The sequence below is a fragment of the Piliocolobus tephrosceles genome, chromosome 4 (genome assembly GCF_002776525.5).
Source record: "Piliocolobus tephrosceles isolate RC106 chromosome 4, ASM277652v3, whole genome shotgun sequence".
Lineage (NCBI taxonomy): Eukaryota > Metazoa > Chordata > Mammalia > Primates > Cercopithecidae > Piliocolobus > Piliocolobus tephrosceles.
The window spans coordinates 66,585,966-66,611,316 of record NC_045437.1 but is presented as its reverse complement, the minus strand read 5'-3'; the positions used below and the strand labels follow the sequence as shown (position 1 = coordinate 66,611,316).

The window sequence follows — 25,351 nt, the reverse complement described above, 5'->3', positions numbered from 1 at the left end:
AGGAATTTCCTCCTGTAGTACGTCCAGCTTGAACCATGTGGACCCAAAGCACCATAGGATCCACAACATGCTACAGTATAAGAATGAAGATTTCTCAACCCCTCCAGCAAGGACAGGGCCGCTAATGAGCAAGAATTTGAGACATGAGCCCTTTGACTATCTTTCTCTGTCTTCTACCCAGGCCTACCTAGAAATTTTGAGTTGAGAACTGTATGGCTGAAAATGCCCTAAAATGTTTGAAGTTCTGGTTGGTAAGACCACAAGCCCTACCTATCAGTATTCTGCAACTCAGTAGTGCATGAAAAGGCATTTTTACTTATTTACAGTGATATTTTCCTATGTTATAGCTACAGCTGACCAGTCAGCAGCTTCATTTGAAATGGAAATGTCTCAGACTGGCTTCAGTGCTCATTATTCACAGGTATGTTGACCAGTTTGTGGAAAATGAAATATATGTTTGCAAGACTTCCTTTCCCAAAACCAACATCTAGCCATCAATACTGTAAGTACAACGTGCAGTTCATAGCTTAAACAATTATGCAGGCTATGATGGTGTTTGCTAATTCAAACAGGAAAATGTCGTTTCACAGGCTTCTTATTAGAAAAACATGTTCTCTCACACAGCTCATTGTGTTGTATTAATAGTTGTGAATCAGATCGTGTGAGCTGTGCCTTGTAATTATGTATCTGTCTAAATGAAATAATTTAACATATTTGCTACAGATGTGGAAATTTTTCCACAGTGTCAAGGAATTCAAGGGTCTTATTACAATTCCATGTTCAAGACCTACGATTCTTGGCACCCAGAATAAAGTAGAAAGGCAAGATTTTAAAATGTGTCATTTGCAGGTAATGAAAGAAAAGGCATAATGGTCCTTGCAAAAGAATATGGACATTTTTATGTGCAATTTTACTGTATAACTTGGGCAAGTTATTTGTGCCTCGATTTCCTTTTATGTAAAACAGGTATGGTAACAATAGCATCTAGCCCATAGAGTTATCATGAGGATTATATGAGCTAATAAATGTGAAGCACTTTGGATGGTATACCTATACACATTGTTAATGGTGTTTAAGTGTTTCCCCTTATTATTTTTATGAAATATAATTATCTTATCTGTTTGCATGTAAGGACTGGGTCATGCTTGGAGCAGTAGGAGCCTATGATTGGAATGGAACAGTTGTCATGCAGAAGGCTAGTCAAATCATCATCCCTCGAAACACAACCTTTAATGTTGAGTCTACCAAAAAGAATGAACCGCTTGCTTCTTATTTAGGTAAGGTTTGGATATAATTGTAAAAGAGTTGTCTTACTTTTCAATTTTTTACCTTTAGCATTATTTGCTTATGTTTCTATAGGCTTGCAACCATATAGCAAGATTATTTAATGAGTCGGGTATTTTTCAGAACCCATGCAAAGTTCCAGGCCTCTGAGCAGCTTTAGTTCGTCAAAATGACACACATGGAAGACATTGTTTGTTAGTAGGGCTATCTAATGCAGGGAATGGTTTCAGATGATATGTGCCCTTTCTGATATGTTCAGTTTCTCTGTATCTGGTATCAATTTTAGCTTCAAGAAGAGCTTTGAACCTGTGGACCAGAAATGAGAGTAGAAAAAGAAACCTCAACTTCTCCTATATCCTGAAAACCAAACTTGCGTATTGTCTTAAATGTCTCCTATCATTAATTTCTCTCTATGGGTCCTAATTTTGGAAAAGAAAAATGTATTTTGTCATGTAACTTCTTCTTTAATAGCTCCATTCACAATCAGACAAATATTGAACTTAAACCCAGTGATGTAACATGATCTTGTTTCCCAGTGTCTTGCCAGAAATGAGGAGGTATGTGTCTGGTACCATTTTATTTGGGATCTATACCAAGCTGAGCAATGCCTAGGGGATGCCAGGGAACTCTCCCATCACCGAACAAAGATCTCTGTGAACAATTGGGAGGACCTAGAATAGAAAGGACCATCAGGATATGGATTCCCAGCTCTTACTCACTCAACAAATATTTGGGGGCTCCTCTTTTGCCCCAGGCATTGATCTTAGTGCTGGGGATGCAGTGATAAAGACAAAGAATCCCTTGGCCTGGAAGCATTCTGTTTCACATGTTAGCATTCCTCTCTGGGATCTTTCTGTCCCAAAGCCAAGTCTTTTTCTCTCTGTCCCAGTTGTTTTCTATTTTACCAGAAAGGTGGCAGGTCTTTACTGCGGTGTTTATACATCTCCTTATTTAAGGACACCTATTAAAGCTGTAGGGGCAGCAGGACTTAAGAAGAATAAAAGGACTATAGTTTTAGATGACTAAAAATATAACAGTCAACAGCAGCTACACTGTGACTGCTAAAATCTCTTAAGACATGTAGCACTGCATGAATGAAAGTCTACTCTGTTTCTCATAGAAATCCTATTATATTCCACTCTGGTCAGCCAACAGCTAGAGTATCTTGTTGTTCTAAGTATCACATACTAGAGGGAGAAAAGGACAAACTAGGATGTGCCAGTAAAAGATTACATAGAGAAGTCAGCTCCAGAAGCAATTCCTTGCTACAAGTCTCACTCTCTCCAAAACTTAAAGAAATTGAAAGTTAGAAAACAAAGTGTGCATTGCATGTCTTTTAAGTATTTGGAGGATTGTGATATAAAATATAGGGGTTAGGCTTAAAATTCATTTCAAATTTCAGCATTAAAAGAGATCCTGTAGAGCATGTAGTCTTAGTTTCCAATTGAGAAACTGATAGAACAATTGTGTCCCAGCTGCCTATGACAGGTGTGAAACCACAATTGAGACTTCCTGATTCTTATGTCAGTGTTCATATCACGATATTGAAATAACTGATTCTAGGTTGATTAAGACAGCACTGCACACTGAGTACCAGCAATGTGCCAAACACTGAGTTTATAGAGAATAAGAAGATAGATGAGGCAGGTCAATTCCTACATTCATAAATCTTACTTTTTTGGGTGAGAGACAATAATGGAACAAGCAATCACTATCAGTATGATATGCGCTATGACACAGAATATCTTAAAAAAAGAGGGCTGGGGATTAGATTAGATATCTTCTAAAAGTTCGCTACATCCTAAGGTTCTATGAGACTGTTTACGTGAAATACCTTGGAATCAAGAAGCAGCTTAACCTGAGACTTCTTTGTATTCTATATAGAATAAATATAGAACATTTATCTTCCTATATAATGGATGACATATAAATTAGTAAAACTCCTTATGCAAGGCATTTGACAGTGTGTTTACAGAGCTATAAAAATGTTCATACCACATTTATACAGAAATTTTACTTCTGTGGACCTAACCTAAGGAAAAAAATCCAATATTTAAGAATGCCAAGTGAACAGTTATTTCCATTGTATTATTATTTATGGTGTTGAGGGAAATGCCATTATCCTAAATGCCCCAAAATATGCAGATAGTTAAGTAAATAGTAAATCTACTTAACGCATATTGTACACTCATAAAAATAAAAATTATAAAGCTGCTGATACTAAAGACTTGAAGCAGTTATGGTACAAGATGTACAATTAGCGATAGCCATGAGGTCATAGAGACTTGAGTTTGTTTTCTGATTCTGCCCCTGGCTATGGCTTTAGGGAAATTACTTTCCCGCTGAAAGCCTCAATCTTACTATTTCTAAACTGGAAATAATTACACCATATATATCATTTGGATTGTTAGATTAAGTAATGACTATATTTAGTACTGGGCCTGACATAATCAATCAATGGGTGTTGTCTATTATTTTATTATGTAAATGTTATTTTGTATCTTTTATTATGTAATGTTATATAATAAACATTCTTCTTATTAGTATTGTGGTAGGCAGAATAATGATCCCCAAAGATGTCCATGTGCTAATCCCTGAACCCATGAATAGGTTACTTTGCATGGCAAAAGGGACTTTTCAGACATGATGAAATTAAGGATCCCGAGATGGGAAGATTATCCTCAGATATCTGGCTGGACCTGATATAATCAAGCATTCTAAAAATCAGAGAACCTCTCCTGGATGTGGACAGAGGGAGACAGAACTATGGGAAAATGGTCAGAGAGATGCAATGTTGTTGGCTTTAAAGATGGAGGGGGGCCACAAGCCAAAAACTGTGGATCGCTCCAGTGCTACAAAGGGCAAGAAAATGGATTCTCTTTGATAGGCTCCCGAAAGGAACACTGACCTGCCAATATTCTGATGTTTAGTCCAGGAAGCTCTATGCCAGACTTCTAATATACAGAATTGTAAGATAATAAGTTATGATGCTTTAAGCCGCCAAGTTTTTAGTAATTTGTTACAGCAGCAATAGAAAACTCATACATAATACAAAATAATAATAGTAGCTGACATTAGTACTATTACTAGTAAGTATTGAGTATTTACAAAATTAAAGACACTGTGTGAAGTCCACAAAGATGTGTGTGATATTGTTGCCACTCTTAGGAAGCCCACATATTTTAATTGACAGCACTGTATTTTTTGGTATTCTTAATTATATGTGATTAAATTCCTTTAAAATAAATAAACTTTTAAGAATCCTAAGTTTGTCATTCCCAAAAAGCTTTGGTTAAACATTGCTTAAAGCAGACTTGGATAATTCAAATTAAAGATGCCACTGTAAGTGAGAAAATATTAAAAGAATCATTTCTGACCACAGTATTTATAATATATGACTTCTCTCTGTCCAAAAAGGAAATTTTTGGATATGTTTTCTACAGTGTGCTGAGATTTTCTTTTCTGTTTCAGAAATTATTTCATTGGCTTACTCACAAGTGAGGGTATATGATATTTTGCCAACATAAAGTCTAATACATGCAGGATTTCTTTCAAAATAGAAAAGCATCCAAAAGGCAGGACAAATACCTTGGGTTTTTTTTCACCCAAAATAATATTCTAAATCTGAAATGAAGTTTCCAAAATGTTTCTTTGTGGGGGTCACAAATTGAGAAGAGACTGAATGTATTTTTTCATAAATCTGTGTGGACTGCAAGTTGTAGGACTATGAAAAATCTTATGAAGGAAGCAGAGAGGCAGACGCTCTTTTAGAAAAATCCTATGCTTATCAATAATGATCAGTTAGCTGTCAAAGTCTGTCTCAGGACATAATCGTACCCCTATCTTTCTATTACCCAAACTTCCTTATGCCAATACAGGCATTGCAAGTGGATTTGGTGGTGAGAATACAGCTGGGATTATGTTCCCCCGCCTCCTCCACCCACAGTTTGCTGAATTCTATTCCTGCCAACAGCTCCCAAAGGGGAAGGAAAGATGTGAGGCAATGTCATGGCATCAAGACAGTTCATACCTGTTTCCCATTACCTCACTAGATCCTGGCCCTTTACCCCAGAAGTGAATTAATGAGAGCTGACAGAATTCATTATTCATAAATTCATGCAAAGGGCTATGCCACCCATTTTGGCCTTTTCTTCCTCTTTTTTTCTCTTAATTTGAGTCAGAGTTTCTCTCTTATTGCCCAGGCTGGAGTGCAGTGGCACGATCTCTGCTCATTGCAACCTCCACCTCCTGCGTTCAAGTGATTCTCCTGCATCAGCCTCCCGAGTACTGGGATTACAGGGACCTGCCACCATCCCCTGGCTAAGTTTTTGTATTTTTGGTAGAGACCGGTTTTCATCATGTTGGCCAGACTGGTCTCGAACTCCTGACCTCAGATGATCCACCAGCCTCGGCCTCCAAAAGTTCTGGGATTACAGGCGTGAGCCACCGCGCCCAGCCCTTTTCGTCCATCTTATTCTTTTCTTTTTCAGGAAACACTGTTAAGCTTAAATGTTTATAATTATTTTCCTTCTACTAAATTTAGGCTTTACTTGGCTCTGGCGCTCTTTTTCTTTTCTTCTTTCTTGTCTTTAGACACCCAAGCCTCAATTAGAAACTATGCTAACTGTCCCTGAGATTATTTCAACTAATATTTTTATTTATGAAGTATAAGTCATCAAAGAGAGTTAACTAAATAATCTCACAACTCCTAGCCTCAAACATAATTTTCAACTTATTTTTAAAAGAGGCCTTTTATCAAGTTACATTCACAGCTCTGCAAATTACACACACACACACACACACACACACACACACACACACACACACGTACTAACACTCTCATTCTACTCCCTTCTTTATAGTTCTTAGTAGAGTGGCATGAAATAAAATGGCCTTCATTTTGTACATTCTTCTTTTCCATTTTATGTATGTATAAACATGGCCTGAAAGATTCATTTTAAAACAATATTGTTGTTAGTAACATAAACATATAACACATTACACGTTTGCAAAAATATTTTAGATTCTATTATGTATAATAATTAAAAAAAAAAACCCCTCAAAGAAAGATGAAGGAATGAGAATGTGAGGAATATTCATAAAGGATAATATGTGTGAGTAACTGAGTTCCTTTAGCACTTGTAAGAATAAACGTATTGTATAAAAACTTTTTTTTCCTTTTTAACACTTTTGGAAGAAAATCAAACTTACTTGATAGTAAAATACTTGGTAAGTGAGTTAGAAAATGATATTTTTCTCAGTGAGAAGTGCTATTCTGTAGCATTTCGAAAAATAATCTTACTTCTGCTGCACTGAAGAAATCTGGTTATTAGAAGAGTTATTCCTTTTATAAAATCAAAATCTGCATGTGGTAATTTTATTCGTTGATGTCGCTGTGTTCTCAAAACACAAAGAACAAATCTGATTTTTCACGCAAAAATTAATCTTAAAGACGCAATTTATGCTCTTCCTGTAAGCAGCCTGAGATGATCTCTTAAAATGGTTTACTATTCACTTGACCCAGAACAACCCAAAAAATTATGCAAATCAAGAGATTCAAATCTTCATGTTCACTTTAAGAACATCCATGAAAATATCCAGGCAATCAGGAGTGTGTATATCTGAAAAGCCAGCAAGTATCTGAAAGATGTGACTTTCCAGAAGCAGTGTGTGCTGTTCCATCATTGCAATGGTGGAGTTGGTAGATGTGTCCGAAGCCAAACAGTGGAGCTGGACAGAGGGTTTACGGCCCCAAAAGAGTGCTGAAAGTTTCTTGCACATGCTTAAAAATATGAAAAGCAGTGCTGATCTTAAAGGTTTGTATGTAGATTCCCTTGATCATTGTGTACATGTAGGTGGGCGAAGCACACAAGATGCACTGGCTCTATTTGCAGGGCTCATGGTCAGATTAACCCACATGTGACCTCCACCCCCACTGTCGCACCCACCGCTCTGAGATGATGCTTACTGAAATAGAACAGATTTTTCTAAACCGGAGGAGGAGATTGTGCAGAAGAAGAAAGTATTCCAGAAGAAACTGAAGAAACAAAATTAATGACCGAGGAATAACTTCAATATAAAATATATGTAAATAAAATCAAAAGTAGAAAAAAGACAATTCAAAATTTTAAAGAGCATGGAAGCTCAATTAAAAAGAGGAAAGATCAGATATGTGAAAAACGATTCAAGCTCTCTGTTGAATAAAGTCACATTAAAATCACAGCAAGGTACTGTTGTTAGACAATGTTTAACACCTATTAAAACATACACAAATGTAAATAATAGTGATGATACACAAAGCCTGGGACAGTTTCACGAAATTGTCTTTCATGTGATTGTTTATAGAACAAAGTAGTACAAATTTTCTGGAAACAATTTTCGAGACACTATAAGAACCATTAAAAACTTGATCCAGTCATCTATTCCTTAAAATTTACTGTCAAAAAGTCCAGAAGTGGGACAAATTTAAATGTGCCAAGGTGTCTTTGAAATCTTAAGTATAATACCAAAAATATTAAAACCACCTGAATTCCAGTGTTTTATCGGGAAATGCTCATGTATATAAATGTAATGTTTTTATGCTTTAACCAAGAGAAATCATCTTCAATTATTCAAAATTACAATTTAAAAAGCTAGTAGCAGCACAGAAAAAGTTTACATTTTCTCTGATCCAATTATATAAAAAGTATTAAATTCTGTAGTGCAGACACATATATCAATTTATTATAAAATGGGGTGGGGATGTGCAATTTTTGTGTGTGTGTCATCATTATTGTATCATTTGTGATTTTAAATAATGAAAAACTCAGATTGGGGGAAAATAGATTCTCCGGAGAAAGCAATTGTGGTAGATAGAGAGCACATTAAAAGCCTCCACCAGAGCAAATTCTTACATGCACTGAAGAAAAAATATTCTTTTCAAAATATAACTATATAAAAATGATTCTCTTGGTCATTTAGAGTTTTAATTTATTACATGAAGACTTTAAGGGTCCAGGTGGTATATCTGGAATCTTTCTTTTATTAGGTTACACTGTAAACTCTGCTACTGCTTCTTCTGGAGATGTGCTCTATATTGCTGGACAGCCTCGGTACAATCATACAGGCCAGGTCATTATCTACAGGATGGAAGATGGAAACATCAAAATTCTCCAGACACTCAGTGGAGAACAGGTAAACTTGAAAAATATTGTTTTATTTAAATTAATCTATTCATACGCTATGTATGTTTACTGTCTATTGTCTTAAACTTTTAAAAACGCATTATCCACATATTCAGTAACAACTGGGAACAGGGCCCCGTGTTAGGTTCTTTGGAAGGATGTATAGTGTCTGTATCTTTGTCTTCATGTTGGATAGGGGTGGAAGTAAGATGGGCACGGTGGCTCACACCTATAATCCCAGCACTTTGGGAGGCTGAGGCGGGCAGATTACCTGAGGTCAGGAGTTTGAGACCAGCCTGACCAACATGGAGAAACCAAACTCTACTAAACAGCCTGGCCAACACGGAGAAAAAAACTCTACTAAAAATACAAAATTAGCCAGTCGTGGTGGCACATGCCTGTAATCCCAGTTACTAGGGAGGCTGAGGCAGGAGAATCGCTTGAACCTGGGAGGTGGAGGTTGCCGTGAGCCGAGATTGTGCCACTGCACTCCAGCCTGGGCAACAAGAGTGGAACCCCATCTCAGAAAAAAAAAAAAAAAAAAAAAAAAAAAAAAGATGTATGATAGATGTAGATACAGACATACAAATACATGCACAAGAAAAGAGATCCGAAACATTAAGGGGCATGAAATTACCAGTGGCCCAGACAATACAGTCAGAATATGATGAGATTGCTTTAAGCTAGGATTAGTGCAGAAAAGCTTCTTAGAAGATGAAATTTGGGCTGAATCTACAAGGGATGATAGAATATAGATAGGTAGGAGGAGCAGTGAAAGAGAAAGTTAAAAAGATAACATGGACTCATATTATGTGAGGTTTTGAATGGCAAATTAAGAGCTTGGATTTTATCCTGGAGGATATGGGAAATTGGCTGTAATATTTAAAATTGGAAAATTCTTATTAGGTGGTATTGAATATTAAAAGAAGTTTGGGAAATTACACATGAAATAACATTTTTATATGTATATATATAAACTGAAAGAAACATCATAAATATGCAAACATTTACACACACGCGCACACACACACACACATATTAACTGAAAGAAAGATCTAACCATGCTCTTTGTTGTTGTTATTTTTGAATTGTGATAGCTCGGGGAACTTTTGTCTCTAAATAAAGTTTTCTGTATTTTTTCAACAGTTCTACAAGGAGGATTTATTAACTTTATTCCACAGTCCTTTTACAGAGGGTGGGAGAGGGGTTCTTCTTAGCCTTCACTAAATATTCCAACTCTCTAGACTAGAGGGGCAGGGCCACATCAGCCCTCCTGTTCTGCAGGAGTCCGAGCTGCAGCCCAGCGCAGCAGTAAAGCTCAGGTGCAGGGATACTCACATTAGTCATGTCCACAGACTGCACTGGCTTTCTAGCCCCATGCCCCGCAGGAGCAGTGTCTTTTATGACAGCACCATAGACATAGCTTCCAGGGTCTCTACAAAGGGCAGGCTGGCTACAAGAGTAACTGCACTCTGGGAAGTCAAAACTATATCATCTTCATCAGGCACTTATAAATCATTTATAGTTCTACACAGCCTGAATACAATATCCCAATAAGAGGTTATTTTTACCCCATCTGGGTAAAAGCAACAGCTTAGCCTTAGTGGTAAAGTTGAAATCCCAGCCTCAGCAGATTCCCAGGGCAACAGAGTTAGAATAACTAAAGGTCAGATCCTCATGTATCAGGTGAAAGGGTTTTATTAACTCTTTGCCCACATTTATACTTGGAAAATGCATAACAGTTAGAGTAAGGCTATTGTTATAGCTCAAACTGGAGGTAAGAAGAACGTAAAATAAGACGTCAGCAGTAAAAATGGAAAAGGAAGGGGCATGACAGATATCAATAAGAAGAAATTGACAATAGTAAAATGAAGCATTTTAGATGACATCTTAGATCCATTATCACTCCATTAATTGTCTACAAGACAGGAAGTGTCAAATTTTATGAAAATTTACATATGAAAGTTGAGGAGAGTATCATGAACGATTTAAATCATGAATGACTTCAGTTTCAAGCCTGGGAATCTGAAAGAAAGGTGGCTCCATGATTAGAATGTCAACACCTCAAGCGATTTAGGTATTTTTAACAATTATGTTTGGCTTTTAGACATGTTCCTTGTAACAGTAAGCACAAATTCAGATATTTGCATGTGCCAGTAAAGTAAAATCAAAATAGGTAAAGTCAATGAGTAAAGCTGTTGGGTGAAAAAACACAGGAAGTGGTGGGAATCATGGCCCTGGGCAGCTTGTAAAATTCCACCGAGCTCTAGTTGACCATTGCCATGTGGAAAGGAAAACCCAGTGTTACAAGATCTTCTATTTTATTTATGTGTATAATTAATTCAACTTTTAAAAAGACCTCTTAAGCCCCTCAAAACCCTGTGAGAAAAGTGCACTCAAAAGGCAGTGTCTTTTGCCCACATGCCTAGGAGCAATGTCTAGAAATGTAGAACTGAAGCCTTGAGAAGGAAGACAGAATGATATTTGCAATTGCCTTAGTAGAAATGCTTAAGAAGGATTGGTTATCTAGGGTAAGAGAATGGAAAAAAGCTACAGATCTGAGCTTTAGAAGAGGCCAAAATTGAGAAAATGGGAGTGGGGGAAGAAGCCAGTAAATATGAAAAGAGTGGTCTATGCCACAGGGGCAGAAGCAAGAGTGTAAGAGTAAAATCACAGAAGCCACTACAGGGAGATGTACAATAAGATAATTATTAAGAGCATCAAATATTAAACATAGAATAATATTTGAAAAACTTATTTAAGCATTTAGGTAATGAAGTGTAAGTTCTCTGCTTTTCTCTAAACAGATTACTATCTTTAAATGAGAAAACATATTGCTACAAGGGATGATCCCCCTGCAATCCTTCCATATTTTTCTATATCCCATAGCTGCTGGGATAACACTTAATCATTTAATTGAGAAGACAATCTTCCAAGACTATGAGGTGAAATATGCCACACCAGTATTCCAGGACAACTCAGTTCCTTATAATGTATTTAAACATATATGCAACCATTACAGAATGCATTCTACTGCTTATCTAATTTTATTTCCTTAAAAAATCACTATAATATTACTGACCTTTTCTGATTTGTGGAGAAGAAAGAGAGGTTAGAGTGAAATCTAAAGAAATTCATTTTGTTACTGTCAAGCAATGAAATCTGTAACAGCTGTTCATCCTCAAAGATGGAACCGACTAATATTCTTTATCCTCATAGAAGAGCCAATAAATAACTTTCAGGGAGCATCAATTTCTATCTTTCATTTCCTTTGTCAACTAGCTCCTCTACTAGATTGCTAGAAGTAAAACAAATGTAGATTTCAGCTTCCTTGAGAATTTCCGATGTTCATTGGGCTGTTTTGTTTCATTCTGTGTCCTAGATTGGTTCCTACTTTGGCAGTATTTTAACAACAATTGACATTGACAAAGATTCTAACACTGACATTCTTCTAGTCGGAGCCCCTATGTACATGGGAACAGAGAAAGAGGAGCAAGGAAAAGTGTATGTGTATGCTCTCAATCAGGTAATGGTGTCTGAGTTTGGTAGAAATCCAGTAAAATCTCTTCCTTCTCTTCATTTTTGAATAATAGGTTCTAATTTTTCATTCACTTTGAAAAAACAGAGCAAAGAAGCTATCAGGATTTATTCACTCCACCAACCCCTCAGTTTTGAAATGACCATTTATAATTCTAATAAAGTAGCTCCAACCCTTAGATATTTTCTGCTTGAAAATGTGAATTATGTTTAACACTGTATAGGATAAAGGAGGTAAATATAAATCTCACTAAACTGTTAAATAAACCCACAAGGCTTATTTAGGCTAGGAGGCTTATCAGTTCTGGCTTGGAGGTGAATAATAACCTCAGCAGTTAAATCGGATAGGGTTGAGGGGGAGAAGTCATGAGTTTCAAGGCAGTGACACTGCAGACTTCCAGGAAATACTTCACTGGGCTGGAGTGAGATTTTGTCTTCCATGCCTGACTTTAGACATCATTTTTTAAGTTAAATAATTTTTAATATCTTCATTAGAAGAGTGTTTTGCTCTTTACAGCAAAGCTAGTGTTTATTTAGCTTTTCCAAATATGTACATTCTCTCCTAAATTGATTATTTTAAATAATAAATCATATATCTTTTTTCCTATCATTTTTTGGCTTCCTCCTGTCAACTTTTTTTATCCCAGGCTGTTTTGTTCTTTTTCCAAGAAAGTGTATTCTTGATCACCTTTGCTAGTGCTTTCTGTCTGGGATTTTTTTTTTTTTTTTTCCACTCTAGGCAGCTTTAGAGAAAGTTTCCTTTCAAAGCAGAATAAATTTTCACTTTGCACAATATTGGGTGAAGGAGGGATAGTGGTACAAACTGAGGATTTAAATATTATTTGGCCTGAAAAAGATGCTCTGAATTATATACTAACTCAATTGCATTAAAGAGAGATTCCATTAAAGTATGTCTCCCACACTTCTACAATCTGCTCTTTGGAATCCCTAACTTTGCTCTCAGATAGGCACAATTTTAAAGAAATTTTACCACCCTTACCACTAATGTGCAAATGGCTGTTAATAGCACTGATTTAGTATACTTTAAAAATTTTACTCTGCTGTAGTAATGATGGAAATCTGTAAATATCCTGTTTATCTTTCTTCCAGACAAGGTTTGAATATCAAATGAGCCTGGAACCTACTAAGCAGACATGCTGTTCATCTCGGCAGCACAATTCATGCACAAAAGAAAACAAAAATGAGCCTTGCGGGGCTCGTTTTGGAACTGCTATTGCTGCTGTAAAAGACCTCAATCTTGATGGATTTAATGACATCGTGATAGGAGCTCCGCTGGAAGATGATCACGGGGGAGCTGTGTACATTTATCATGGAAGTGGCAAGACTATAAGGAAAGAGTATGCACAAGTAAGAGTTGAAACCTACAGATTCCCACCCTTCAGTGATAAGTCAGTTCGATGCCAGGCATTACCTGTCTAACTTCATGAGTTATTTAATTTCTTCCTCCTGACCTCAATGGGAAACGAGATTTAATTCTCTTTAAGTGCTCCTTATAGATTAATTACTTTATATTTTGTACATTTATCTAATTTCCTTTCTGTTGTTATTTTCCATGTCTCCAGGATTTGACTTTTTGAAATAGTAAAAAACAAAAGAATACTTTGTAACAATGCTGTTTAACATCTTCAGTGTGTCCCATTCTAAATAGAGGGCACTGCTTTGTGAATAAGGCAAAAATAATTATATGACTTAACCAATAAAGAAAATTAGATTCTTGATTTTATATTTAATGTTCATGCTGCTATAATAAAATTGTATTAAGTTCATATTTATTCATTAAGTTGATATATTTTCCTCAAGTGAATTAGGATTTCTAAAGATTTATAATTTTCTCACAAGTAATCCTTAGAAAAAATAAATCTGAATATTAAGTATAAGCTGCAGGGAACTTCTGTTATTCTTGTTTGTACTTTGTTGTCAGTTAACAGCTCTAATCCATAAGCGTATTTTTTTCCTGCATTAGAAAAATAACAAGTTACAAAAGTGCTTAAAGCACTATAAAAACAAAATAATTAAAGGATTTTGAATGTAATTGTCTGATTTTAGGTAATCATAGTCGGTTAGATATTGAACAGCTACTTACAAATAAAACAGAATTCATACCTTCTAACTTACATAATTTGAAAATAAATCAGAATATTAATTATTTCATTTTCTATTTGAGTGTTCTCTTTGGTTCTGTAGTCAACAGAGCTCTCAAAATCTATTCATGTAATGCAAACATGAGTGATTTTTCATAAAACCATAACAACAATAGTGAACAGAATAAAGAGCTTATTTCACTAAGAGCACTTGTAGCCATTTGATAAATAATTTGTTTCTGTTGAAAATCTTTATGGCATTATTTACTTAACAAGAGACAGGCAATATTAATGACTGGGACATGATGGAATTAGGAAACACAGGAAGAGGTTCTTTCTTATATTCTTCCACTTTATTCCTTCAGTGTCAATCCTGTAAATTTAATGGGGTAGCATTTGAAGTAGAAAAGGAAAGCTAAATCATTGTCAGATGAAATAGATTGTCATAAACAACTTGTTTTCTAAAAGGTGATAAAGCAAGATGCAACTTTAAACAAAAACAACAAAAAGAATATTAGAGTTGGATTTGTTTAATTACTGGCAAAATGCTTTTTGAAGGAACAGGTGAAGATGTGCTTACTCCTTTCCATGAGAACCAGACATGCTGCTTATGTATGGGATAATACAGAATCAAACAGTCAAGCTCATAGAACCAATGAGTCAGATATCTCCTGAATTCTTCGCTTAAAAAAAAATGAGGATGGCTGGGTGCAGTGGCTCATGCCTGTAATCCCAGCACGTTGGGAGGCCGAGGTGGGCAGATCACAAGGTCAGGAGTTCGAGATCAGCCTGGCCAACATGGTGAAACCCCGTCTCTACCAAAAATACAAAAAATTAGCTGGGAGTGGTGGTGCGCACCTGTAATCCCAGCTACTTGGGAGGCTGAGGCAGGAGAATTGCTTGAACCTGGGAGGCGGAGGTTGCAGTGAACTGAGGTAGCACCACTGCACTCCAGCCTGGGCGACAGAGCGAGCCTCCATCTCAAAAACAACAACTACAACAACAAAAAACAACTTTCAAATAAGCCTAACCTGTTTAAGCATGAAAACTGTTTCCATTTGGTTTGCCCTAGTGGGCTTCTTATTTTATGTTCTTTATGTGGAAAACAAGAATCTGAGAAGACTTGAAGTTTAGGTAGGGTTTGTACGTCCTGTCTGCTTGCCATGGACTTCTGTTAAAGCATTAGCTTCAGCTTGAACCAATGCTAAGTCAGAAAGTACAGATATCAAACATACTATGTATGGTAATGTGCACAGATCAGTCTTCAAGACATATTCATTTGTGCCATCTCAACGTTGTGAATACATGTGAGTGGAATTGAGTCTCTTGTGCCCTCAACTTTTAGGACAATTTTTGAAAGACAGTAGAGATTCCATATTGGAAAATGTATTTGATGGGATGTGTTATTTATACCCAGCCACAAAGTTCAGTGAACTCCAAATTGACCCCAGAACAATCTTCTACTCCCCTCCCCGCTTTCTTAATATGATATGTTTTCAAGATTTCCAGTACTTTTAAATATGTCTGTGTGATGGGATTGGCTAGGAAGCAGAAAGCACAGAACCACTTACTCATACTCTTTCCTTTGAGGATTAGACAAAATGACGTTATATAATTTTTCCCTCTGTCTCTGGTGTCAGTGACCTTGAAATGATTTTATCTGTACTATAAAAAGAGCAATATCCTCTGGGAACATCTGAGTTTTTCCTCTTATCTCCACGTGAGGGACCTCTTGGGCGGATTCCCAAAAGATCTTTAATTTTTATTTTGTTAAACAATTTAAATTCTCAGATTTATTTGAAACTGTTTTGAACAGACTCTTCTCCTATGAAACTCTTTTTTTGGATTCTCACAGCGTATTCCATCAGGTGGGGATGGTGAGACACTGAAATTTTTTGGCCAGTCTATCCACGGAGAAATGGATTTAAATGGTGACGGTCTGACAGATGTGACTATTGGGGGCCTTGGTGGTGCTGCCCTCTTCTGGTAAGTATTTTAATAATATCCTGTTAATCTGAGACTGGGTCACCCATAACTTGCAGAGCTCCCAGTGTGATTGGAGCTCGTGTCATACCAAATATCTATTTCCTTTTGTGTTCCACTATACAGATACAAGTTATTCAGCTGAGTGAGCTGAAAGAGTCAATATATCTTAAGAACAAAGAAGCTATATGAAAGAAACAAATAGAATGAACTCTTAATTTGGTGTGTCTATTATGTGGTTTACACTAAAATAGGTCTTCTGTTTTAGGAGAGGTATAGGGGAAGAGAAGATCTTACAGAGGATGTATATAAACAATAAACCATCCCTAATATTGGGTTGCTTACAAGGTTTTAGAGATAATCGACTTTTTATTCATTGGCCTGATACATAGAAACAGATAATCGAGCAGCCCTCTCTGACTCTGTATATATTGTTGTCAAGCCTAGAGGCATCTTAAGTAATATCTTTGCTCAGCTGTTAAAATGCCCACATCCCCCAATTTGCCCAGTTCTTTCAGATACAAACATTGATAATGCTTTATTTATTAAGAATAAAATAATAATTTAGTAAGCAATAACGTTAATAACCATAGCTTTAACCAGCTAAAATATCCTATTTCAAAAACTGTTCTGTTTGAAAAAAAATTACTAGGAAGTCAAGAATCAACTTAATGAGAAACTCACATGATAATTTTGAAAAATATAATAAATTTCATTAAGAAATATAAAAGAAGAGTTTCATAAATAAAATGTCTACTCCAAGTGACCTTATGAGAAGTCTGCATGTTGATTCTCCTAAATTAATGCATTGGTTTACTGTAATTCAGGTGGAAACATACCTCAATTCTCTTTTTCCCAAAAATTTACCTAGAAGAGTAGTAAACAGTGAAAGAAAGATGAAGATAGAGAGGTGAAAATAAATGACTTTGCTGTAATTTAACATAATGCTTAAGAACTAATGGTCAAATTAGAATGGTACAGTAAATTGTGCACATACAATAATCAATATGTTAAAAAAAAAAAACTTTACAGTAGAGGGGAAAGAAGACTGAGGGGTGATACCTAAGAAAAGACAATATTAGGCAGCCGAGTGGCTGGGACTTTGGGGAGGACTCGCCAGAAACCAAGGCTCAAAACCAGAAGTCAGCAGTGTCAGGGACAATGTATATATTTCAATTTTGTTTGAACTGTTAATCCTGAATTAGTTTATTATGCTCCCTGTAGCTCACAAATATTTATTTTATTAATTCTCATATTAAAAATATGTTTTCAGGGTTTTTATGCTCCAGTTTTGTTTCAAGACCTTCTTGCAAAGCTTTGCAAACTTATTTATGACCTCTCCTGCCCCGAATCAAGGCATTGATGGGCCAAAATGATGGTCATTTCCCTAGCATAGCCCAGGCTCCATTGACAGCAGAATGGACCAAACCAATAAACTGGGACACAAAGACTAAGATTCACAATGCCTAAAAAGAAGTGAGAATGTATACAAATGACAGGCAATAGGAAGAACATTTGGAAGCAAATAGTGAGGGTCTTGTCATGAGACCTGGACTGACTCCCAAGAAAGATCTGGCTGGGGCAGAGAGGATGTGTGGGGTAGATAATGGTCAAGACAGCTTCGTGCCTGGAGAATCGTTATTACTAAGCAGGAAACTAGGCATGTTCTTTCATTGCTGATGAAAGGGTAAACTGGTTGAAACTCATTAGAAGGTCTTTATCAATAAGTATTTAAAAGCATTCCAATGTTCCTACTTTTTACCAAGGATTTAATTTCCTAAAAATGTAAAGATACAATCTAGAAGTACAATTGAAGATGTCATCACAGTACTGTATGTAATACCATCTTTTAATAATGTTAAATTTACCACTATACTCAGAAACCATTTTTTTAAATTAAGCTAAATATCCAATGAGAAGGGACTGAATGCATAGATTATGGTATGTGCATATGCTGATATAGTCTATTCCCATTAAAAATAATAACTTCCATTAAAAATCATATTCTCAGAAAAATGTAAATATGGGAAAGCTGTTCATTGTAATATAATGTTTTAAAAATATATATGCATACATATGAAGATGTGCTTTTGTACATATGTATGTATGCATGTGTGTATGTATATGCACATTTTCTTCTGTAAAGAGAAAACCACCGAATGTACTAAATGTTAATGGTGATTATTGCTGAGTGGTAGTATTACAAGTTATTTGTGTTTTCTTTATGCATTTCTATGATGTTTATATTTTCTATGAGTACACTGTTTTAACAGAAAAAAGAAAACCACCATTTTTTAAAGCAAAAGCATAAGTAGTGACTTCATTATTCACAAGATACGTAGTTACAAGGGGCTAGCTCTGGCCACAAGGCAGAAACAAGGTAAAAATGTGCAATAATTGTTCTGGCTTGGATCTAAGACAATGGCCTCAGGATCCATATATTCCCCATGTCTAAGATCTTACTCTGATCTCATTTTGGATTAGTAGACATCACTGGGCTTTAGAGTTAAAACGACTGGGTTTAAAATCCCAGGTTTTTCCTCTTAATAGCTTTTGACCTGGCATAAAATATTTAACCTTTCAGAGCCCCAGTTATCAAACATAAAACAGAAATGATGTTTCTTATAATTAATCTTAAGAATTAAATGAAATAACATCCATGTCTAGCACACTGCCTCAAATGTTATTTTGCTTTTCCTTCCTAGATATAGAGGAAGGGCTGAGCTCACAAGGACTGACAATATTACAGTCCAGATGAGAGATAGCAGGGGCCTACGAGCCGCTCAGGGACCTTTAGACTTCTTTCAAATTGGGAACAAACTCGTAAATCCCCAAAATATAGTTGATTCTGGGGTTTCACCTGGGTACTTGGTTCCATCTCTTTTCCATCACAGGCAAAACTAGATCTTTGGCGTTTGAACCAAAAGCCCCAAATGGTTTCCAAATATAACCTGCATGTCTCAGAACATCAGATATAATCTCTTCTGTCACAATGATTAATTAAATAAATGGAGTCCTGAGTGCTGTATTATACACGAAGTAGACTCCCTTCCATGCACTCACTTTGCACACCCAAGTTGATAACATTCATTAAATATAAAAATATGTGAGTAATCCCATTGTTTTTGTTTGGAGGTCCCGAGATGTGGCCGTAGTTAAAGTGACCATGAATTTTGAGCCAAATAAAGTGAATATTCAAAAGAAAAACTGCCATATGGAGGGAAAGGAAACAGTATGCATAAATGCTACAGTGTGTTTTGATGTGAAATTAAAATCTAAAGAAGACACGATTTATGAAGCTGGTAAGCAAAATAATTATAGCAAGTACTTTTGGGTAGAGGACAATGTATTTGCTCCAGCATGATGAAATCCAGTAGGATATTTTATTTTCCCCACCATGGTGAGCTGCACATCATATTTGCCCCAGTGAACATGTAGAACCTTGAAAAAAAATTGTGCTGCAAAAGGAATAGGTTATGGAACCCAGTCAATTCTGGAGCAGAAATTACATGTTTGTATGCAGCGCCCTCAACACTGCATAGTTTCTGTCTGGCTCGCCTACTTACTATGTACAATCAGAGCCTTAAGAAAAAAACACCGATTCAGAGGTAGAGTTTTGAAATTGGGTCCCAAATGGATCCAGTTTTCCTTCCTGCGGGTTTCTGCGAAGAATCTTCTTTCCTTTCTCTTGCCCCCTCCTGGGAAAGACTGGTATTGCAGAGAACCTGAATACTTCACCATTCCCACATTTCTGAGATCCTTTGCTCCATTGAGGTGACCCTAGTTTCTGAGAGTCAGACTTCCTGTGTGTGTGTGTTCTCAGGTGCATCAGGTCAGCCTGTACTTCCTCTTCCTCCCTTTGTTCTCCACTTTCTAAGGCAGGTTTTTAGTGATGTTGAAATATGCTCGAATCAAAGCTATAAAGGCCATTGACTGCAGAAGAAAAATTTACTCTGTAACCAAATATAAGCAGAATGCGAAAAACCATTAATCCTTAAAATCTGTTTTCCTTGATTTGTTCCATATGTGCATGTATATGCTCTGAAATAATCTCCTGACTAGAAAGATCAATGAGGTATAGGAATATAAAGTAATGACTTTTGCGTTTTATATGTAACTTTATTTCAGTCTTACTTAATTTTTGCAAAGTAACTAAGTGATCAAATAAGTATTATTGTAGCCTTCATATAAAGTGTAAGATTTCACTTATTTTCTTTATTGTGGTACGCTTATTTTATTGAACCTTAATAGTTCCTTGAAAGTAAGCTGAGATAATGTCCTTTTATATATAAATAGATTAAAATCTATGTATTTGTAAACAAGTAACTAATGTATATTTTTGCCTCTATTGAAATATAACATAATCAATATTCTAACAGGGTTCCAACATTTCTAAAGTTAAAAGGAATATTTTAAGTGAAAATATAATAATTACTGTGGTGGTCTGGAAATTAGATGATAGGCAGGTGTGCATGCGTGTATATGTGTGTGTGTAAGAATTATAAACAATAAATGTAGTTAAACACTGAAAGCACAGTGAACTCAGAGAGCAGTTCTATCGAGTTCCTCAAGGTTATCTTTATGACTGCTAATACTATTGTTATTATAGTGTGGATATGCTGAACGATAGAATCTTTTTCGATTTATTGCCGAAGAGATTTTTCTATAATGCTAATTTAATAATCTGTACAATATGAGAATGACTTCAAATAAACATTTCTATCAATTATTTTTTAAAATTTTTGTAGATTTGCAGTACCGTGTCACCCTAGATTCACTAAGGCAAATATCACGAAGTTTTTTCTCTGGAACTCAAGAGAGAAAAGTTCAAAGGAACATCACAGTTCGAAAATCAGAATGCACTAAGCACTCCTTCTACATGTTGGCAAGTAAATCATATATCGTAGCTGCCTTATTCCAAATCAAGAATATAGTAGAGATGTCTTATTTCAAGTCAATCGAATTCTTACTGTTTTATTTCAAAATGCACTTATGATGTCCTAAAGGAAATTTTATCTTGTTTGTTCATTTTTATCATAAAATTGCAAGTCTAATTTTCTCATTTCCAAATATTTGTAAAACTATCTCTAGTCTTCCCTGTCTGCATTATGACATCCATATAGTATGGAACAGCAGAAAAAGACACAGTGTTCTAGTTGACAAGAAACCTTACTCGTGTCTTCATTTCTTTCGTTCATTCATTTATTCCTTCAACTTGCAAACATTGAATTTCTGTGGGCCTTGTCTGTCAGTTGTGGGTGATAAGTGAATGACTGCTTTGGGGGACAGACTGCTGGGCTGTACGCTTTCTGGGATTCACGTAACTATATATCTCGCTGTTTGACTTTAGAGCAAAGGGGAATATTATCTCGTATTTTCTATCATCTGTAGGCTTTGTGCTACTTCGGGGTTTTTTTTGTTTGTTTGTTTGTTTGTTTTAATTGTAGTGGATGAGGGAGGTTTGGAAAGCAAACTATTAATCTTGAGAGATGGCTGGTAAGCCATTGTGAACCATTTAAAATGTGTTTTGTTGGGACATTGTGTATATGGGGAATGTTCCCAACAGAGGGAAGAAGTTTCCTAAACATTTTCTTAAAATGTACATGAGAGTGATAAAATTAAGAAGCAGCATGAAGGTAATGAGGAAACTGATTTTAGTAACTGACATTAAGACTTAGAGACTTGATGGTGAACTTGGAGCTTTAAAGGAACCAGGCCAGTTTTCCCACTTCTGACTTATTTCTGTATTACTGATATATTCATAGTCTGTATTTTGAAAATTGTAGTTAGGGGCAGGGGAGTGACAGAAAATGTGCATCCTTTTGTGCCACATTTGTTCTTCCTCAGTGATTTTCATGTTGATACGCTTCATGATACTTATCATGAAGCTTATTTCATCAGCACCAAGATCAATCTGTTATTTGATAAAATAACACTGGAGTTGCCCCTCATATTTAGTTCACCAGAACTGAACACTTAGGAATTCGAATGTGGATAAAATTTGAATGGGTATGAAACCAGATGTGGCATTGCCTCCAACCTGCTAAAAATCATCTCAATCTATGTTTGTCCACAAATTCAGTGTCTAAGCTCTGTCTAGGCACTGGTGTTTAAAGGACTGAAATATTTTCAACATTTCCAAAATTGTTTTGGAGTTTGGAATAAGCTCTTTGAAATTTGTTCTGGAGTCAGCCAGTGTAGAATTTGTATCCCAAATGTTCCACATTCTGAGAGACTTTGGCAAAGTTGTTTGTTCTCTTAGAGGCTCAGTCTTTCATCTATAAAATAAGGACAATAATAGTTACTCATCTTAGAGGACTGTTGAAGTAATTTGCAATAATGTATATAAAGCTTATAATTTTGAATACTACAAATGACTATTGTTATTGGTGGCATGTTAATAATATTAATCATATTCACATCCTTTCCAAATAATTTTACATTATAAAAGTCTTGGCTGGGCGCAGTGGCTCACGCCTGTAATCCCAGCACTTTGGGAGGCCGAGGTGAGTGGATCACCTGAGGTCAGTAGTTCGAGACCAGCCTGGCCAACATGGTGAAACTCCATCTATACTAAAAACACAAAAATTAGCTGGGTGTGGTGGCACATGCCTGTAATCCCAGCTACTCGGGAGGCTGAGGCAGGAGAATCACTCGAACCTGGAAAGTGGAGGTCTCAGTGAGCTGAGATTGTGCCACTGTACTCCAGCCCAAGTGACAGAGAGAGACTCTGTCTCAAAAAAAAAAAAAAAAAAAAAAAAAAACTTATAGCTCTAGGTACATATTATATTAATGAAGTGTAACTCATTTTATAGAATGTTTGACCTTCTGAAGGTGGGAAATGTTCCCAGAAGCATCACATAATGATCTTTGGCTTGAGGTCTCAAGAAAAACTATACTGTGATGTAGATACCTCATATGTTGACACAACAAGGCCCTCTGAGGAGCTGGAAGTGAGTCAACAGGTCATACTCTGAAACTTCCACATTTCCCTATGCTCCTTGTCAGAATGCCAATCCCTCTCCAGGAAAGCAAAAGCCTGATGAAATCTTATGTCAGATTAGATGCACAAAAATGTTGCAATAAGCCTGACCCTTGGGACAGAAGAAGGAGACATAACAAGATCAGAACACCTGGTAAATATTATACCAATGATATATTGTATGTTTCACCCTCTAGGACAAGCATGACTTTCAGGACTCTGTGAGAATAACGTTGGACTTCAATCTTACCGATCCAGAAAATGGTCCTGTTCTTGATGATTCTCTACCTAACTCAGTACATGAATACGTAAGTCGGATTTCTTTAAAATACAAAATACCAACTTGTGAATATTTTAGTGTCACTAGTAAACTGTGTTTTTTCACTACTCTGCATTGGTCACAAAGAAAGAACAACCAACTGGAAGAAAGAAAAAAAAGGTAAGCAGGTTTTATTCCTGGTCAGGAATGGGGAAAGAGTGAGCTCTTGCTCTAAAGACCTCCTTCTCCTCAAGCTGTGAAAACCTGGGGAATTTTAAGGAGTTAGACGTGGGGCAGGGAGGTATACGTAAGCCTGTCCAGAGAGGAACTGCAGATGTACAAGTACAGATCATAAACATGCTTCCTTATACAACGTATGTTCAATAAATTGTGGCCATTTTCTTCTATGGCAGGGACTTCAGCCCTATAATGACATGTTAATGATCTAAAGATAACAAGGGGTTGCTGGTTCTTGTTTGCTCCATTTTCTCAATGGCTTTATCTTCCTCTAGTAATTGGCAAAGGGTCCTGAAGCTCCCAGGCCATCTGGAGTTGTTTTTCAGAAAGCTTACCTACAGATAAATAGAACAGAAAAAAAAAAAAAAAAAACTGCTTAAAAAAAATCCACTTTCTCATCTATCTACTATATAACAAAATGATGAACTTTCTCAAAATAATGAATAAAATAATGTATTTTCTACTGTGTAACAAAATAACGAACAAAATCTGCTATTTAAGAAAATAATGAACTTTCTCAGCCATATCTCCACGTTTACCCTGGTAACATTAAGAAAATCTTGAAACCCAGGCACACATAACCCTAAATCAATTTGAAATGTTTTAAAAAAGAATTAGGCTTTTCTAGACTTTTCCCAATCCTTCGAATTTCCTATTGTTGGAGTTTAAGAAAACTAATAAATGACACTCATTTTCACCTCACTTGAATTTAGGACCAATGGAAAGAAATCTCCCCTGTTATTCTAATTAGCACTGGATTGCAGTATATGGTTTAGGTATAAAGAGAGTCCTCACACTGAAGCGTTGACTTAGACCACAGATAACCACCTACATCATCAGCAGTGCTGATCCATCTCTGTCCTTCTTCATGGAGCCAACCTTGTAAAACTTGTCAGATGGAGTAGAGCCAAATGTGTGCTTCCTGTGGGTACACAGCTGCTCTGAGAATAGAAACGAGAGAAAGGGACTGAGTTGTGTTCACTTAGTTCCTGTTCCCAAAGTTAGAGTCCATGTGCCACCCCTGATAGTGAGTGAGGGGAGAGAAGAGGGAGGGCGTCACTAGCGTGGCTCCAGTGGAGGAGACATTAGGGATGGGGAATTCTTTTTCCCCATACACCTCTCTTCCACTCTCTCTTCCTTCCTACCAGATACATTGATTGTCTTATACACACCAGGCATTGGAACTTACCGTCTAACGCTGGAAACAGGTATTAAGTAGTAATTAGAGCGTATGCTATGGAGAAGGATTTCAGAGCTCTACAGGAACTTCCACCTGGGCTGGGAAGTCAGGAGAGCCCTCCTGAAGTTGCACCATTTCAGTGGAGCCCTGAAGGATAGGGCGTTTTCCACCCTATTTAGGGGAGTTTGGGGAGCAGAGGGGATGCTAAGTGTGAAAGTCCTGAGCATGAAGGAAACAACGACACTCGCTAGTGTGACTGACACTAAAGAGCAAGAAAGGAGGGGATGTGAGGTGAGGCTGGAGGTAAAGGCAGGGGCCATGTCATTCCGGACTTGGTGCTACTACACAAATTTTAAACTTTTGAAAGAGCAGCACGGTGTTTTGAAGGTTTTTATTTGGTTCAGTCACGGGACAGGATGCAGCAGAGTGAAGAGTGGTTGGAGGGAAACAGGTGGATGTGGGAGTCCAATGGGAAGCTACTACTTTAATTCAGGGAGGAAATGAGAATGCTTGGGCGAGAGATGGTGGTGGGAATGCAAAAGCAAGAAAGGATTGGAGAGATATTTAGAAGAGGAGTAGAATGGACAGGGCTTGGTGAGTTACATATGGTGGTGGTGGAGAGGC

The 25,351-nt window shown here is 36.6% G+C and overlaps 1 protein-coding gene across 1 annotated transcript in view; it reads left to right on the top strand.

Annotated features, from left to right (window-relative positions):
- Positions 1-25,351, top strand: part of ITGA1 (integrin subunit alpha 1) — a 167,603-nt gene that overhangs the window by 109,408 nt on the left and 32,844 nt on the right. The window contains exons 10-18 of the mRNA XM_023210559.3: positions 348-421; positions 1,133-1,277; positions 8,312-8,457; positions 11,830-11,973; positions 13,095-13,352; positions 15,942-16,072; positions 19,205-19,371; positions 20,818-20,954; positions 23,249-23,359. Coding sequence (XP_023066327.1) covers positions 348-421; positions 1,133-1,277; positions 8,312-8,457; positions 11,830-11,973; positions 13,095-13,352; positions 15,942-16,072; positions 19,205-19,371; positions 20,818-20,954; positions 23,249-23,359 — 1,313 coding nt within the window. The remainder of the gene's footprint in view (positions 1-347; positions 422-1,132; positions 1,278-8,311; positions 8,458-11,829; positions 11,974-13,094; positions 13,353-15,941; positions 16,073-19,204; positions 19,372-20,817; positions 20,955-23,248; positions 23,360-25,351) is intronic.